This window comes from Takifugu flavidus, chromosome 4 (assembly GCF_003711565.1).
Source record: "Takifugu flavidus isolate HTHZ2018 chromosome 4, ASM371156v2, whole genome shotgun sequence".
NCBI lineage: Eukaryota > Metazoa > Chordata > Actinopteri > Tetraodontiformes > Tetraodontidae > Takifugu > Takifugu flavidus.
Genome location: NC_079523.1, coordinates 13,678,741 through 13,696,563, shown reverse-complemented (window position 1 = coordinate 13,696,563; position 17,823 = coordinate 13,678,741). Strand labels below are relative to the sequence as shown.

General features: G+C 47.5%; 2 protein-coding genes and 1 long non-coding RNA gene across 8 annotated transcripts in view; all 3 read right to left on the bottom strand.

Moving 5' to 3' along the window:
• Nucleotides 1–17,823, bottom strand: part of LOC130523717 (NACHT, LRR and PYD domains-containing protein 12-like) — a 95,811-nt gene that overhangs the window by 37,550 nt on the left and 40,438 nt on the right. The window lies entirely within an intron of this gene.
• On the bottom strand, nt 3,732–7,916 carry LOC130523729 (uncharacterized). 2 transcript variants are annotated; one of them, XR_008949986.1, is made up of 4 exons: nt 7,264–7,916; nt 7,096–7,167; nt 5,008–7,002; nt 3,732–4,897 (listed from the first exon to the last, which is right to left on the bottom strand). XR_008949986.1 is itself a non-coding variant. In XM_057029228.1 (2 exons), exons 1-2 carry the CDS (start codon nt 5,012–5,014, stop codon nt 4,098–4,100), a joined length of 807 nt encoding a protein of 268 aa, XP_056885208.1. In that variant the 5' UTR covers nt 5,015–6,418; the 3' UTR covers nt 3,732–4,097. The 2 variants fall into 2 exon arrangements, 1 of the variants encoding a protein (XP_056885208.1); XM_057029228.1 differs by lacking the exons at nt 7,096–7,167; nt 7,264–7,916 and having other exon boundaries at nt 5,008–6,418.
• LOC130523737 (uncharacterized) lies at nt 9,813–13,906 on the bottom strand. Its single transcript, XR_008949988.1, has 2 exons — nt 13,615–13,906; nt 9,813–10,257 (listed from the first exon to the last, which is right to left on the bottom strand). It is a non-coding gene; the product is annotated as an uncharacterized LOC130523737 (long non-coding RNA).

The window sequence follows — 17,823 nt, the reverse complement described above, 5'->3', positions numbered from 1 at the left end:
TCAAACAGGAACATTTCTAATCCATTCTGGATAACAACTGAATCAATAAATCAATGATGTCTCTGTATAATTTTCATGTTGTCAGAGTTTAAGCTGCTTTTTTTAACTGTTCCCTGCAGTGAGAAAAGAACTGGCACCTTTTCCAGCCCCTCATCCTGCAGCACTGAATGTGCTCTAAAGTTCTTTCCAGAGCAAACGTCTCTGCACTTGCAGCAACATGTTGTAGTCATGGATCCGTGAGGAGAACCGGATACAGGAAACGCCCCCACTTTGATCCCAAAACCCAACTGGTGGCCAACGGTGGTCCGGCAACGACGGGGACGCTGGTCCATCGGGCCGACAACACTGGTTTTCCACAGGCCAACATGGTGAAAGGACTGTCTTCAGCTCAGCCACTAAATTATCTGGTGCTACATAAACATACTAGTCAGGACTTTTTAACTTTAACTCCCTCCTTTGTTCCCCTCTTCAATTATTTCTATAATCCAAGTCCTCAAAGATCACTGCTCTATTTAAAATAGATGAAAGAAATGACACCCACTCCTGCATTTCTTTCACAGTGGTTCCACAACATAGAACAATAAACCACTGTGAGAAAACGTGCAACATGAACCCAAAATCCTGTTGGTGTCCTGTGATCCTGTGTGGATTTATTTAATTATTTTTAAAGTTTATTGTCTTAAATAATACCAAAATATCCAGCTGTAACCTGGACTGTTGAACAACTCTAATAACTTTATGAGCTTTTCACCTGTCACAAAAATGTTGCTCTTCCTGCTTCGTCTGAACAGAATACTTTCACTTTCATTTTTAAAACCTAATCACAGCTTTATGGCCTATATATTACTGCCATTAAAGCATTCTGGGAGGGTTTAAAGTTCTTTTAGGATCAGTAGCAAAGAGCAGAAAAATAAACTAAACTTCACTTAGAAAGACTATTCAACTATAACTAAAGCCAGACTATAAGAATGTTAAATAAGACCTATTCATTTATAATGTATAATGATGTTTTGTGCTAAAACTAAATATGAAGTCTCATTGATTCAAATCTTGATTTTATCTCCAATCACAACTGTCAATTCTTTTCAATAATGCTCTTCGTTTCCACTCACCTTGTCGGTCTTCAGTCTTCCTGCTTAGTCTGAAAGGAATACTTTTAAAAACTCGTTTGTTGAGTTCCCAGTTTCTGGGACCGTTGTTGCTGGTGTCTACCTGCAGGGGGCGTGGAGGAGCCGCTCATCAGCCACAGCTGGCCCCGCAGACACACGCACCTGCGGTCTCTCTTCAATCTCCCGTTAGATTTAAGGACAGAACTCCCGTCTGCCAGCGGCGGAGGGTTTTCATCGCCAAACCCTGACTCCTGTGGCTTGACTATTTTTGAGAGTTTTCCTCGCGGACTTGTTTTGGACTCTCTCGAGGTCTCTCCGCCTCTCTGTGAACGCGGACCGAACTGTTCTTGTTCACTTTAAAATAAAGACGCTTTAAGGACACCATTCTCCACCATTATTCAACCTGGTTAAATAAAAAAGATTTATGATGCTTGACAGATTTGAAAGACTTGTAAAAGCAGCATATTTCTGCAGCCCTGGAGTCCAGGAGGAGCAGCAGAGGTCAGAATGTGTCGGAGCGCGTTTAACTATTGTCTGCAGTTCCACGCGTGTCCACCGGGTGGCGGTAAAGCACCACATGATATTTCTCCTTTTTGGAACTTCTTCAGCTGCGTTGGGCTTTAAATCTTCACCTGTCGCTCCCTTTAAGCTCTAAACTTTGCGGTTCTGTGTGTAGTTTGTTGGTTTAAATATTTTTGATGAATTCTGATGACGATGAGTGAAACTGTCAATGACCAATAGAAAGTTCGTCCATTGTTCTACTGTGTCACACATTTTCATTATTATTGTCATTTTTGGGTCTAAACTGGACCAGTTCTGTGAGCTGTTTTGCTTTTTCTGTGGACCAGATGTTCCAGGCAGGTTCCATCATGGGACACAGACGGAGACGGGTCACGTGACAACAGTCAGCCTTTAGTTCTTTATTACAGGAGGATCTGGTTTATATACAGACACGAATCTGCAAAATACTGAAAAGTATATGAACCCAAAGTACTAAAAAGTCTACATCAACGCACACGCGTGTATTAAGTGTTTATACACACGTGTGCGCGTACGTGCACACTGTATATTCATCTAATAACTGTTAGTTTCTAAAACAGCAAAGTAGAGTCACTGAGGCACGGCTTCACCTCCTTTACACCGAGGTTTCCCTGAGCAGGTGTGATGAACTGTTGCAGAAGGAAAAGCATGGAACATGTTAATAACCGGACACTAAAACACTCAGGTTTATTGTCTGACGGCATCAGTGTCTCTGGTTGCATCTGTCTGAGGAGCATTGTGAAACCAGGAGCAGTGTAAATGAGGGGGGGGGGGGGGGGGGGGGGGGGGGCAGTGAGTGGATGCTGCATTCATCAAACACACAATAGTCAGAAGAGAAGAAGGAAGAACAGAAGCCCGTGTTCCTCAGTGTTGGTGTGGAGACGCCTGTTGGGAGGAGCAGGAAGCAGGCTGGACTCTTCCAGCTGGCTTTAATGCCACTTCTCTTCTGAGAACCTCCCAGCAGCTTTCTCTCCACCATCTTTTTACGCTGAAGCTTTTTGATCATTTCAGGTCAGATGTTCTTGGACTGAGGTTAAAAATGTTTGTTCTTGTGCTCGGAGCGAACCGACGATCCTCTAAAGTCAGGCATCCTAAAGGTGGATGTTTTCTGAGGCCTGGAGGCTTTAAAGTGGCGCTTTTACCCACTTGTCCTCGTTCTGTTGGAAACTTGATCCAAAAACCTTTTCTGGAGCTTCATGTTCTGCTTTTTTGAAGGAATGAAATGGTTTCATCAGCGCTGCTGGGGGCTGAGCAGGCTTCATAAATCTGAAGCTCTGAGATCCTTTAAAGATCTCCTGGAATCAGCAGATGGGGGTTTGATCAAAAACTGTAAGAATCAGTCAAGCAATCAAATCTTGACTCAGTCCAAGCGTGAACCAGTCCATCCAGAGCTGATTATGGCTCAGCCAGGAGGAAAGCACGGCCTGGGGGGGTTCATATGGAGCAGGCACACTCTGGCTCTATTGCTACTGAAAACAGCCCTTCAGCACAGCAGCCTGGAATACAGTTCTGGAGAACACCTGTTCCCAACAGAACCTGTTTAAAACGGGACCAGTAAAGATGCCCGGCGTGACCACGACCACGGGGAGAGAGGGGGGGGCAGAGACAGGCGGTAACGCCGCTGCCCACCGATTCACCTGGCAACAACAAAAACCCCAGCAGCTTGGACCCAATATGGCAGCGTGTTCCTCACAAACGCTCCTCAAACTCTCCCCACAGCTTCATTGCTAAACAGGATTTGGTTTTTTTTGTCCGTGCTAAATGGAAAGTGTTTGTCCTTTGGTGGTCCAACAGGACCACGATTTGGATGGATGGATGATTTGATGTTATTGAGAATAAAAACAGCTGAAAATGGAAGCGGAGATGTTTCAGAGCACCAGAGTTCAGAAAGAGTTTCTAATCAAACACCGCCTGTTGGGAATGATGAATGGATGGATTTTTATTTAATTTAGACTAATTTAGACTAATTTTAACATCCTTTATGCCAGTTCCATAGAGCGTGCACCCGCACACACACTAGCAAAGATGATATCCAAACAACAAATAAATGGGAGTCAAAAGAAATCATTTAAAGCTCATATGTCAGAGTCAAGGTCGAGGGTTTTCTATGGCCCCCGGGATGATATTGATTTATTATTAGAACCGGCCCACAGGCCGCAGATGTTTTACACAGGCCAATACTACATTTCCCACAATGCAACGGTGACAGTCTGAGCAAGAGGTGGCTTCATTTAATTATTTATCAGTAGTCATTAGCATAACAGCAAAAGTTAACTTTCAGATCCCCATAAAATGGCAAAAGGGAAGGTGGACACTGAGAACCGGGGGTTCAAACAAGGTGGGAGTGGGAGCACATGTTCACGGAGGCAGCTGGGAAACCTGGGTGTCTTCTGAGTGGAGAAAGGGTGGCGGTAATGAAAGAATATCATCTGAGACGCCATCATGAAGCTAAACACAGCCGATCTGTCTCTGAGCTTTGTCCTCCACACGCTTTTTGGTGGCCTCCAGCTCCCTCTGGAAAAACTCTGACGCGGCAAATTGTTCAAAGGGCATTCTGGGGTCAGAGAGTCCCTCAGCAGCATCAGTCTGATGCACCTTCCTTGAGCAGTAGAAGTAGCGAACAGGACCCTGCTGATAGAAAAAGTGGATGGAAGATCCACCCGTCCCATACGGAGACTTGGGCTGTCCACAGGCCAGACAGGGTTTCGTCTGTCTCATCTTCTGCTCTGGTCGCTGCTGCTGCTGCTCCATCTCTAGAATGCCCTGCACAATTTTTTCAATGGAATCCTGCGTCAGAGGCGTGGGCAGGGCGGCTGTGGGAGGAGTGACAACAGCCGTCGCCATGGCGACTACAGGAACGCTGGTTGTTTTGCTCCCCTCTGTCAAGGAGTACCACAGCTGTTGAGTCTCCAGGAGCTTCTCTGGGCTGGTGTTCAGAGAAGAACTGGTGTTCAACAGCTTTGCCAGATGCTTCACATAGTGGGATATGTGAAACCTGGTTGTGGGGCGGAGCAAGCTGTTCGGATCGGCCGCAGACCGATGGACCGTGTCTGCGTAGTCTCGATCCACAAGCCTCAGGATGTCCTTGTCCCCATGATGATACTGCAGCAAACTATCAATAGCGTCTTTCATGGGAAGAGTCCAGCGTGTGTGGTCCAAGACAAACACTCCACCACCAGTCTTCATGGGTCCAGTGCGGGCGCTCCTCGGCGAGGACTTCAGCGGCAGGGGCAAAGCTCCAGAGACGTCTGGAACACAAACAAAGCAATAATGCATCCTTAGTAACTCATATTATCGCCATATGGGCTATTGAGAAAACACATTAATATCCATCCCTTAATAACAGAAAGTAATATACACTGCATTTTGTGTTTGTCCCAGTCCAGAGGGAGCGGAGGGCAGCCCGGTTCTCTGGACTCCAGCCCAAACCTTTCTCCAGTGTCTCTGTCAGAGAGGTGAACGCAGGGCACTTGTCTTGTCCCGTCACTGCCATGGAAGCAGAGTTCAACTCCCACATTGAGGCAGGGTCAAAGACAGCAGGGAGGACGGCGCCGGGCTTCTTCATGTCTACCGGTCGCTGAAAGTTCCACCGCACAACGCCGGTCATGGCCTGGGCCCGGAACAGTTCAGGGGAGACCTGCGTACCCGTGACCCACTGGGCCTGCTGGAAATGGTAGCCCTCCTGCTGAGATGTACCACGGACAGGGATCCAGACGGGGACTTTGGCACCTTCGCCCGCTACGTGGTTTAGCTGAAGGGTCCCTCCGTCCCTGTACATTATCCCCTCAGACAGTTCTGGGTCACTGAGGCAACCACGGAGGATGTGAACCCTCTGAACGCGCCACGTCTTCAGCATGGATAGGGTTAGGGTTAGCATGGAGCATTTTTCAGTTTGAATGACGGCAAACAAAGAAGATGGCTGATCCCACCTGTCCATCCAGTGGTAGCCGGCCTTTCCCACCCCAGCGTGGCTGTACCTCTGGGCCATTCCTTGCTACATCGGATGCAGGGACCTTTCTGTCTCAGCCTGAACCATCACCCAGGACACAATGAGCCAGTTCTCATTCATCACTGCCAAACTGGACATGGCTCCAGATGCCAGTGTCACCTTCCTTGCCATCTTCCTCGTGCGGTCCGACCTGAAAACCTGCCCCAACGTGCCCTGGAGGAGCTTGGTCAGAGACGGCTGTTGACGCTTGAACTCATCCAGCAGGCAGCCAGTCAGGTAGAATCCGGACACAGACACCCCACCCCAACCTTCTTGGTCCTCGTATGGCCCGAAAGCACGTGGCCGATCTTCCATCCTCACGTACTGGCCGATGGTTCTCTGTCCGTACGCCCCAGCCTCGGCCTCCCTGACGTTCTGTACGGCGTGCAGATATGCCAGGTGAGCTCGTTCATACTTGAGGTGCATGAGCTCATTCACCTGGTTCGCCATATCGGTCGGTGACTTGCCAGAACGCCGCAGTTCATCCATTACCGACTTGCACGCAGCCTTCTTGTAAGTCAGGAATGCAGGCAAAAGGTTAGTAAAGCGCACGGGCAGCTTCTCCACCCATGGAGGGGTGTCAGCGGACCAGTTCCTGCGACAGGCCTTGCAGCAGAGTCGCGAGGAAAAGATCAAATACTGGCCACGGACGCTGACGATCACTGGAGGTCTGCCCACGCCTGCAGAGACCACCTGAGGACGAGGACAGCTATGGAGGCACGGCAGGATGTCATTGTTCCTCAACCTGACCATGATGTGGCTCTCTGACTTCCAAATGAAAAATGGATGGAGCTGAAAAAAGTTGGGGGACGGGAGCTCAGCCACCATGTCCAGTAGCTCCGGCTGAGGAGGAAGATGCCAAAGAGAAATTGCGTTCCACTCTGCCGTCAGAGGTCTGTGCCGTGCAAGAGTCAGGTCCTGAAAACAAGTGCAGACTTGCTATTAAGAAATTACAGTCACTTCACCTGATGACAACATGGAAAGAACAGTCAGCTGTACATTACAGAGACATCAGGTTGTTCATCAGCCCTAAATCAAAGAAAAGGAAACTGTTTTTCAACGAAGCAGCAAAGAGAACAAAAACAAACACTTACCCTCCTCCTCATAGTCAATATCAGTTCATCACTGCACGGATCAATTCATAGTCCTCACGACGGTTATTATCACACCAACATATGAAGAGTAATATTAAAGGAACTCGGCCGGAACATCAAGAACACAAAAATAATAAGATAAGTTTCAGATTTGGAGAGGAATTCTTCATGGAAAGGAACGGAACTCCAGCTCTGAAACCTATTTTTCAGAAACCTGTCTTTGCTCCTGGTGGCACTCTCGGCAGGGCGGCTGCTGCTACTGGCATAGCATCTGCACACAGATGAAAAGAAAAACAATAGAAATCAGATACGGCATGGACTTTGTTTGTCTGACATGAAATAAATGTGGTAACGGTGTATTTACAGCTCTGGACTTGCAGATCAGAGTTATGGATGCTCAGCATCTCCCTTTCCATCTCCACGTCCTCCTCCATGGCTGTGTTAAAGACAAAAATACCGGCTACAGGTTATTAGTAGAAAAGAAAAAAACCTTTTCCAGAGTTGAACTTGTCACGTGAAGGAATTAGCATACCCAGGGGCTCAGCTGGGGCCTTCATGGGATGCTCAGCAGGTGTGGAAGATGTGGTGGGCTGCTGCCTCTTCAGCAGGTTCTGCTGCAACCTGGACATTCGTGTACCTGGAACGCAGCGCCTGCCTATGACAAAATCAGCATAGCCATCACCTCTGCTGTCCCAGATCTCCTTCCACCTGCTCTTGGCTCGGGCACCAAATCCAACCAGCTGGTCGTCTTCAGATGAGGCAGTCACTCCATCCCCTCTTCCGGCCTCATAAGTGAGGAGAGCCTGGATTTCTTGGAAACTGAGGGCATAACTCACAAATGACTGGAGGCTGTCCTTACTGTGGCTGTCAGCCATACAGAGACCTGCTGCCTCCTCGCTCTGCACGTTCTTGATCAGATACACGGTGGATCCTACGTCATTCTGCAAAAGCCATCAGAATGACTTCCCTTTATATTTACCAAACTGCAGGACACCTCCATCTTATCTGAGGGATCCCCCCTCTTTGCCGGATGACGGCCAAAGCGTTCTGCCGTACGAGGTCCTCCCTCATGGCCGCAGACTTGTCCTGAGGAGTGGAACTCACCCGTTTGGCTTCATCAGATGGCTCCTGGAGGAGAAACCCAAGAGGCCCCTTGCGGAACACGACCCGAAGTTCCCAGGGAAAAAGGCGAATTGCTTCTGCATGTTGAGCTGACATAAAGGAAAAATGTCTATTAATTTTCTCATTTTTATTAGACACTGATAAAACAGTTCCACCCATTTTTCAAATCACACCTGATAAATGTGATCAAAGGAATCTTAGGCCAGTAAAAGATAAAGTGTGGTACCATGTGTAAAGCTCTGGTGTGTGTGTGTGTGTGTGTGTGTGTGTGTCTGTGTGTCTGTCTGTGTGTGTTGTGTGTGTGTTTGTGAGTGTGCGCACACATGCAATTATCATGTAGGTGTGAAAGTGTAAGATCAAGGTTGTTGGGGTGTCGTCATTCAGGAGTTCAGAAGGTCAGTACCTGGTGTGGCTAGTGAGGAAAAGACTGGAAAGTGATGTGTGTGTGTGTGTGTGTGTGTGTGTGTGAGAGAGAGACAACATGTTGGGGGGGGCAGGAGGACAGTATCCCCTCTCAAAGACATTGGAAACAAAAACACACATTTGATGTAATAAAATGTAATACTACCACTACTAATATTACTACTAATAATAATTATAGTAATAATAATAATAATACCGAGATTTCAGTGCCACGACAAGTAAATCGGTTACTTGAATATAAAATATGAACAAGTTCATTCATCACTATCGTGTAATTTAATTTATGAAAAACTAGCTTGACAAGATATGAGTATATTATAGCATGACAAATACAGTACATTATAATTTAGGGCCAATTATAACACGTTCCTTGCTAATTTAGGACAAAATTGACCACAGCCTATGCACAATTACGAAAAGTTTCCTCATTAATTTAGTAGGAAATCAAGCCCAAACTTACCTTCAGCGAAGTTTACCAAAGAATGAACCAAGAATGGCCGATCCTCCGGAGAGGAGCCGCTCTTCATAGAAACGGCGCAGAACAGCGCCACGGGATCATAGCGGCCGGAAATATATTGCGTCCGTAGTGGTTTAGCACGACCATTGAAAATGAATGAGAAACGGTTTAGGGCCGTTTAGCTCCCGGCCATGGCACATTGCTTTTAAGTTGATTTCATTGATCGGAGTTGAATCTTGTTTGATTTTTTTGAAGTGTGCTGCAAACCAGGTTCTTAACACCTCCTCGTGGACCAGACCCTGGTTCATTCCACACACCCCTCCTGGACCAGACCCTGGTTCATTCCAAACACCTCCTCCTGGACCAGACCCTGGATTATTCCCAACACCTCCTCCTGGACCAGACTCTGGTTCATTGCAAACACCTCCTCCTGGACCAGACTCTGGTTTATTGCAAACACCTCCTCATGGACCAGACAGTGGTTCATTCCAAACACCTCCTCCTGGACCAGACCCTGGTTCATTGCAAACACCTCCTCCTGGACCAGACTCTGGTTCATTCCAAACACCTCCTCCTGGACTAGACCCTGGTTCATTGCAAACACCTCCTCCTGGACCAGACCCTGGTTCATTCCACACACCTCCTCATGGACCAGACAGTGGTTCATTCCAAACACCTCCTACTGGACCAGACGCTCCACCAAACGTCTCCCAGCATCTCCACGTCCCACCACCATCACTGTGCACTGTTAGTAACAATGCGTGGACGTCTCCTGCTTCTGTGGCTGACAGTTGATCATCTCTGGCCAATCTATGATGTTCAGAGTTCTCTTTTCGTGGTCATTTAAATAGATAAATCTAAGTGTACATGCACCATATGTCCAGCAGGTGGCAGTGTTGGTTTTATAAAGTAGTTCCAGATTTCCTACCGTGCAGGATACTGCAAACAGAAATGATCTGAATTGTCTTCAAAAGATCACAGCTTATATGGGTAGAGATTTCCCTCTACTCATCCCTCTCTGTGTCTTACTGACCATCATTGTTCGCCTCTGAAACAAGCCTCCAAAATCAATTTGTCCCTTTCTTTTATTCTTTCTTTATTTACACATCACCATTTTACAGGAATATTATTACAATTATTGTGTTAAAGCCATATTTCAATGTGCAGTTTTGCATGAAAATATACAAAAATAAAGTTGGATCTGTTATATATCTGCCTCCTTTTGTCTCGCTGTTAGGAAACGGTGCCTGATTTCCTGTTGCGCTTTGCTCGACTTGTGGCTGAAAAGCAGATAAACTCAAAGTGTTTGCTCTGGTCCATGTTGGGGAAGGGAGGGGGGCCTGCGTGGAGCCTCTTGATGAAGTGGACCTCTCTTTGGTTCTGCCTTGTCCTGGAGGCTTTGATGGGCCTCCCTTTCCGACTGAAGGCAACGTACCAGCCTTCAACCTTAGCATTCTGCAGAGCTGTGTAATTGTTTTCCAGCACTATCTCTGAGAAGATGCACTCCCTGCTCCGACCGTTGGGCTGGAACACAGAAAGGTTCTCTATTAATCCATTAACTGTCCCATCTGGACATTACAGACGGGAGACAGCTAAAGACGTGTTTCTGAGCTACTTTGAGAACCCCCAAATGTCCGCGTAGCAGCTGTAACGGTACGTTAGTAGTGACGGTACCACCAGCTCAGCTAAAAGGAGGCTACAGGTTCAAACACAGACATGTTTTGGTTCTGAATTTTGATAGTTGATCCCAATCCAAACACTGGCTGCCAGTGAGGATGGATGCAGGTTCCATGCCTCTGATGTCTTCACTGACATGAAACAGGTGAACATCAACCCTACTGAAATGTTCAGGTGAGGGGCCTAATGTCAAATGTGCTCATTATCAGTGTTTTCTACAGCAAATGTGTGTGTATGTGTGTGTGTATGTGAGAGAGAGAATAATTATTATATTGTTATCATTTAAATGCATTTGTATGTTTAGCACCTAAGTGCATGGAGAAGAAACAGTGTTTTTCACCTCTCTAGATTTAGTACACTTGTCCAGAGCACCAGATTTACTGTGAGGTTGTTATCTGAAACCCTAAAAGCATCTTGGGAGAAGGTGAAAATTCCACATGGATAATGAGCTGATGTGAATAAAGGAAGGAGATTTGCAGGGGAGCAGCAGAGCGACGGAGGGTGTTCCAGAGTGAACTGCTGCTTGCTCTCCCTTGCAAGGTACCTGTGTTTGTGTCTTTTGTTGATTCACGCAGGGTTTTGCTGGGTTGCTCTGTTTCAACTCTAATATCCAGCCTGGAAGTAACAAATGCTGGACTAACTTTTCAGCATCATGGTGGGTCAGTAGCTTCCTGATCTTTCTGATGTTTCTCAGGTGAAAAAAGGCACTTCTAGAGACTAATTTAATGTGTGAGTTGAAGGAGAGATTTTGATCAAAAGTTACTCCTAGATTCCTCACAGAGAGACTAGATGTTAATGAGATACCATCTAGAGTGATCATGTGATCTAATCTATCCCTGAGAGGTTCAGGACCAAACACCATGACCTCAGTTTTTCCTGGGTTAAGGAGGAGGAAATTTGAAGACATCCAGGACTTTATGTCTTTAAGACAGGTCTGGAGCTTCACTAACTTCTCTGTCTCCTCGGGTTTCATGGATAAATAAAGCTGAGTGTCATCAGCATAACAATGAACATTTATCCCATGCTGCCGAATAATGTTCCCTAAGGGAAGCATGTACAAGGTGAAGAGGATTGGTCCAAGTACAGAACCTTGAGGAACTCCATGGCTAACCCTACTGTATGAGGAGGAAACACCATGCACATGAGCAAACTGGTATCTATCAGATAAGTATGATATAAACCAGTCTAGTGTTGTCCCTTTAATCCCAATCACATGTTCCAGTCTCTGTAACAGGATGCTGTGATCAACTGGATCAAAAGCAGCACTGAGGTCCAGCAGAACCAGCATAGAGACCAGTCCATGATCGGAAGCTATGAGAAGATCATTAGTGACTTTAAGAAGTGCTGTTTCTGTGCTGTGATGAGCTCTAAAGCCTGACTGAAACATCTCAAACAGGCTGTTCCTCTGCAGGTGCTCCAGTAACTGAGTCACCACCACCTTCTCAAGAACTTTAGAGATAAAAGGAAGGTTGGATATGGAAGGTTGGTTTATCTGCTGGAGGAAACCAACTGAATCAAGTAATGAAATGAAGCCATTTCTAAAGCTGTCATTTACAACGTCTACATGGATATTAAAGTCTCCAATGATAATGACTTTGTCCGTTCCAAGGACCAAGTCAGATAAGAAATCAGAGAACTCAGACAGGAACTCTGAATGTGGCCCAGTAGGGGGCCGATATACAACTACAAACAGAAGTTGCTTTTCTGCCTTCCAGTTCAGATGGGTGATGCCAAGAGTGAGGCTTTCAAATGAACTGAAGCCATGTTTTGGTCTAGGATTAATAACTTGGAGTGATAGATTTCTGCCACTCCCCCTACTCGACCAGTAACACGTGGAATATGATAATTAAGATGGGTAGGAGGAGTAGATTCATTTCAGCTAACATACTCCTCCTCCTGAAGCCAGGTCTCAGTAAGACAGAATAAATCAATGTGATGATCCGCTATCAGGTCGTGCACTAACAGGGGTTTACACAAAAGAGATCTAATATTTAACAGTCCACACTTAATTGTGATATTAGTTTCTCCAACTTGTACTTTGGTATTAATTTTAATAAGATTATGGTGATTGACCGCTCCCCTGCTCTGTGCTTGGGGAACTTTTAACAGTGGAACAGAGACTACCTCTATAGTGTTAAATATGTTATTGTTGGTGGATGAGGGTTCTATGGAAGCAGCAGAGAGGTGTGTAAGACTACACCTCTGCATCCTGGTCTGGACCCTGGATTGTCAGGTCACTTTGGGTCTAATAAAATTAGCCAAATTACTAGAAATGAGAGAGGCACCATCCCGTGTGGGATGGACACCGTCTCTCCTGATCAGACCAGACCAAACATCTCCTCGCTGGCCAGATTGGGGAGGGGACCAGAGAATGCAACGGACTCCAACATCGTTTTTGCGTAGTTACACACCGACTCGAAGTTAATTTTGGTGACCTCCGACTGACGAAGCCGGGTGTCGTTGGCTCCGACGTGAATAATAACTTTACCAAATTTACGTTTACGTCTCGCCAGCAGCCGTAAATTTGCTTCTATGTCGCCCGCTCTGGCCCCCGGAATGCTCTTAACTATGGTCGCTGGAGTCGGCTTCACGTAGCGCAAAACAGAGTCGCCAATTACCAGGGTCGGTTTCTCAGCGGGTGTGTCGCCGAGTGGGGAAAAGCGGTTAGCCACGGGAAGCGGGTGGTGGGGCACCGTGGGCCTTTGTTTTGGGCTCCGCTTCCTACGAACCGTCACCCAGCCGCCCTGGCTAGCCGGCTGCTCGGCTGCTGCCGGGGGACCGCTAGCTGTAGCTACGCTAGGCGGCTCCGCAGCAGCTAGCTTCTCCTGGCTACCTGACGCAACTCCAGCTAACTCCAAGCTGCGGAACCGCGTCTCAAGCTCGCTAAGTCTCGCCTCCATAGCCGTAAATAAACTCCACTTTCTGCACCTATTCCCTTCACTAAGGGAGGCAGAGGAGTAATTAAACATTTCACACCCTGAACAGACGGTGAGGCCATGCTAACGCTGATAATCGGCGAAGCCCGGTATTTGTTTAATATGGGTTGTTTCTCACTGTTGTTATCGGGTGACTAGAATGTCCCAAGTGTTCAAATTTTAAGTAAAGTGAATACAACACACCAAGTGTTCAATATTAAGTGAATACAACACACCGTGCACAATGCAACGAACGATTGGGAAGACAGGAAGTGACGCAATACGTTACCAGGAGGAAGTAAAATGGAGACTCAACGGCTAACTCTTGGTTATTGATGTGGCGGTTGGCTCCTGTCCGTCACCTCATGGTTGTGTCTGTTCCCCAGGAAATACAGTGTTTATATTCCCAAATTCTACATCAAAACGTCATACTCACTGAAGACTGTTGACTGAAATGGGGATGGTAGACATGTTTGGTGACAGAGCAGACTTGAGTGGTATTGCAGAGGGGCAACAACTGGCAGTCTCAGAGGTAAAGATGTAAAACAGGAACAGCATCAACAATGAGCACAGATTTCTTTCTGACAATTAATTATGTCTGGTATTTCTTGTAGGTTGTCCATCAAGCTACCCTGGATGTCGATGAGGCTGGAGCCACTGCCGCAGCTGCTACAGGCATCACAATAACACTTCACTCCTATAATTATGTTCCAGTCCTGAAGTTTAATCGTCCCTTCATGGTTATCATCACTGACCACAGCTCAGATAATATCCTCTTCATGGGCAAGATTACCAACCCAAACATCTGATGCACTAAATGCCTGTTTTGCTCAATAAGAATTGCATCACATATAAAGAGCCTTAAAAAAGAAACATTTGCCTTGTAGAGTCTCACTTTATTACTCCATAGAATGTTTCTGAATCAGCTCTTAAAAATATAATAGGTGGCTGAATAGCACAATTTTAATCTGGTTTGAGACGGGGCTCCCGCTGTGAGCGGCCGACTACAGACGGGGCTCCCGCTGTGAGCGGCCGACTACAGACGGGGCTCCCGCTATGAGCGGCCCACTACAGACGGGGCTCCGCTGTGAGCGGCCGACTACAGACGGGGCTCCCGCTGTGAGCGGCCCACTACAGACGGGGCTCCCGCTGTGGGCGGCCGACTACAGACGGGGCTCCCGCTGTGAGCGGCCCACTACAGACGGGGCTCCCGCTAGGAGCGGCCAACTACAGACGGGGCTCCCGCTATGAGCGGCCCACTACGGACGGGGCTCCCGCTGTGTGAGCGGCCGACTACGGACGGGGCTCCCGCTGTGAGCGGCCGGCTACAGACGGGGCTCCCGCTGTGAGCGGCCCACTACGGACGGGGCTCCCGCTGTGAGCGGCCGACTACGGACGGGGCTCCCGCTGTGAGCGGCCCACTACGGACGGGGCTCCCGCTATGAGCGGCCGACTACGAACGGGGCTCCCGCTGTGAGCGGCCGACTACAGACGGGGCTCCCGCTGTGAGCGGCCGACTACGGACGGGGCTCCCGCTATGAGCGGCCCACTACAGACGGGGCTCCCGCTGTGGGCGGCCCACTACGGACGGGGCTCCCGCTGTGAGCGGCCCACTACGGACGGGGCTCCCGCTATGAGCGGCCGACTACGGACGGGGCTCCCGCTGTGAGCGGCCCACTACGGACGGGGCTCCCGCTGTGAGCGGCCCACTACGGACGGGGCTCCGCTGTGAGCGGCCGACTACAGACGGGGCTCCCGCTGTGAGCGGCCCACTACGGACGGGGCTCCCGCTGTGAGCGGCCCACTACGGACGGGGCTCCCGCTGTGAGCGGCCGACTACGGACGGGGCTCCCGCTGTGGGCGGCCCACTACAGACGGGGCTCCCGCTGTGAGCGGCCCACTACAGACGGGGCTCCCGCTGTGAGCGGCCCACTACAGACGGGGCTCCCGCTGTGAGCGGCCCACTACAGACGGGACTCCTGCTGTCTGTAGGCCTCATGTGCCAGAGTGATGGGCTTTGAGCACGTGATGACTCCTGTGGTGAAGATCAGAAACAGCATCCGCTCCAGAGCCAAACAGCTCAGAACATTCAAGGTTCTGTTGGAGGAGCTGCCAACTGAATATGGTGACCTGCTGCTACACACAGAAATCCGATGGCTCAGCAGGGGACGGATTTTGCTTCCTTTTTTGTCCCTTTTGAGTGAAATAAAAGAGTTCATGCAGTCCAGAGGGGAAGACGCCGCGCTGCTGGAGGACACTGACTGGACACTGGACCTTGCATTTTTAACGTTTTACTGGGAAACGGAACAGTTTCAACTGGGAGCTGCAAGGCAAAGGTGAGACTGTTGCTGATAGGATCAGTGCTGTAAATGCATCTAAAGCCAAGATGAACATTTTCTCTGCATTTACAGACAAAAGGTGCTGCACTTCCCCTCTGTGCAGATGGTGCTGAGAGACAACGCTTCTGCATGTGAGGCTTTGGACTAAAGCGCAGAAAAGTGCTCTCAGCTCATAAAAAGACTTGGGCAAGAGTTTGAGAACAGGTTTTGGGACCTGGATCAGCTTGAGCCATGTGTGTCCTTCATTTCTAACCCTTTCATGAACGTGGACATATCATGCATTGCTCAGCAGTTCAGTGCAACCTTCAGCCTGGATGCTGCACAGATGCAAATTGAAATTGGAACATTGTGAAATGAGCTGCAGCTCAAAGCCTCTCAGGCTGCACCAAACTTTTGGTGCCTTGTTGACACAGAAAAGTACAGTGGTGTATGTACAGCAGCTGTGAAGGTTGCAAGCCTTTTTGGTTCGACCTCTCTTTGTGAATCAGCCTTTTCTGACAGGAACTTCATCAAGAACCAACACAGAAGACGCCTCCCTGATGCACATCTGCCAGACTCACTCAGAGCTGCACTGTCAAGTTCCCCACCAGAGGACAACACACTGGTAACCGCAGCAACGCCAGGCTTCCCCCCAACGGACAAAGAAACGGACACCAGATTTGATTAAATGTGTTTGTAAAATGTAACAATTGTTTATGTTAAAATGTTCATGTGAAAAAATCTGCAGACTGAAGTGTGAAGTTCAAAACGTAATCAGATTTATTTTAAAATCTGAAAGTTTATTTTTGTATTTTACGTGATTTATTATTTGTACAAACGTGGTGCAAAGTAATTCATGATTTGTTAAAAAATGTCAGTGGCTGGTAAAAATGGGACATTGTGATTTCCTAGGACTGTTGTAGAAGTGATCATTTTAAATTGGTTTTGAACATTTATTTCAATTTGAAAAACACTTGCACTAAGACAAAATATATAAAGTGTTGCATATTGATATTCATCTGTTCCCGATCTTGTTAAATCGTTGTTGATATTGTGAGAAATCATTAACATGATCAGTGTCTTTGCAGAGATGAATATCATTAACTATTAATAATGACATTCAGTTAAAGGTAAATTGAGCAAATTGGCTATTTCAGAAGTGTGTATCAAACTGGTAGCCCTTCACATGATTCAGTACCCAGGAAGTAGCTCTCCGTCTCAAAAAGGTTGGTGACCCCTGCACTGGACTACATGCGGTCATTTTAAAATGTTTCAGTGAACATTGGATCAGTCTGGCCCTCGGCTTGGAGCTACATTTTTATTTGGCCTTCCATCCATTTGACTTTGACACCCCTAATTTAAACGAATCAGGATGTTTCCATCAGTGGTTAAAAATCCGATGAATGTGATCATCAAAATGCACAAATTCTGTCTTAAATCAGTATCAGCCGTCTTTGCTCATTTAAATATATGGAGCAGTGATCCGGGATTAAACGTTGCTATTGTCCAAGATTACTGACTGATCCATGATGTGTAACAGATTCTATTATATCGATTAACCTGAATGTTTGCATTGAAATTGGACAGAAATCTGCAGAATGTAAACTGTATAAAAGTTACCTTTCACAGAAACAGTTGCAGTCTCATTATGGGCTGTAACTGTAGGAGCTCCAGCTTATGTCATTAGAATCTACATGATTCAGTTTATTCATGCTTTTAGTGCTCTTTTGACTGAATTTTACCAGATAAAAATGTACCTTTTCTGCCCCCAATAAGAGTTCCTCTGGTAATGACTTTTATTAGCACACGGGCAAACAGGAACTCAGGCAGACACTAAGGAAACACAGGAAATAGTCCGTTCTTCAGGCTCCGGGCCCACACAAAGTCTATGGGTTGCAGGCTCGGGGAGTGGGTCGAGCAGAGATGGAATGCGGAACCAAGGGGGAAGGATGTAAATCCTCGGAACCGTGCAGTTCTGCTGACAGCGGGCAGGAGTGACAGAAAGAGTCTTACAGGAGAGGAGGCTGACGATGTAGCGGAGCAGACTGGGGACGAGCAGCAGCGAAGTCGGGGCCAGGCGGAGAAGTCAAAACCAGGCGAGCAGCAGACAGGAACTAGAAACGCTGAGGCAGAAGTCGTAGTCAGGGGCAGAAAGCAGGTAGGTTGTCCAGGGAACAGGC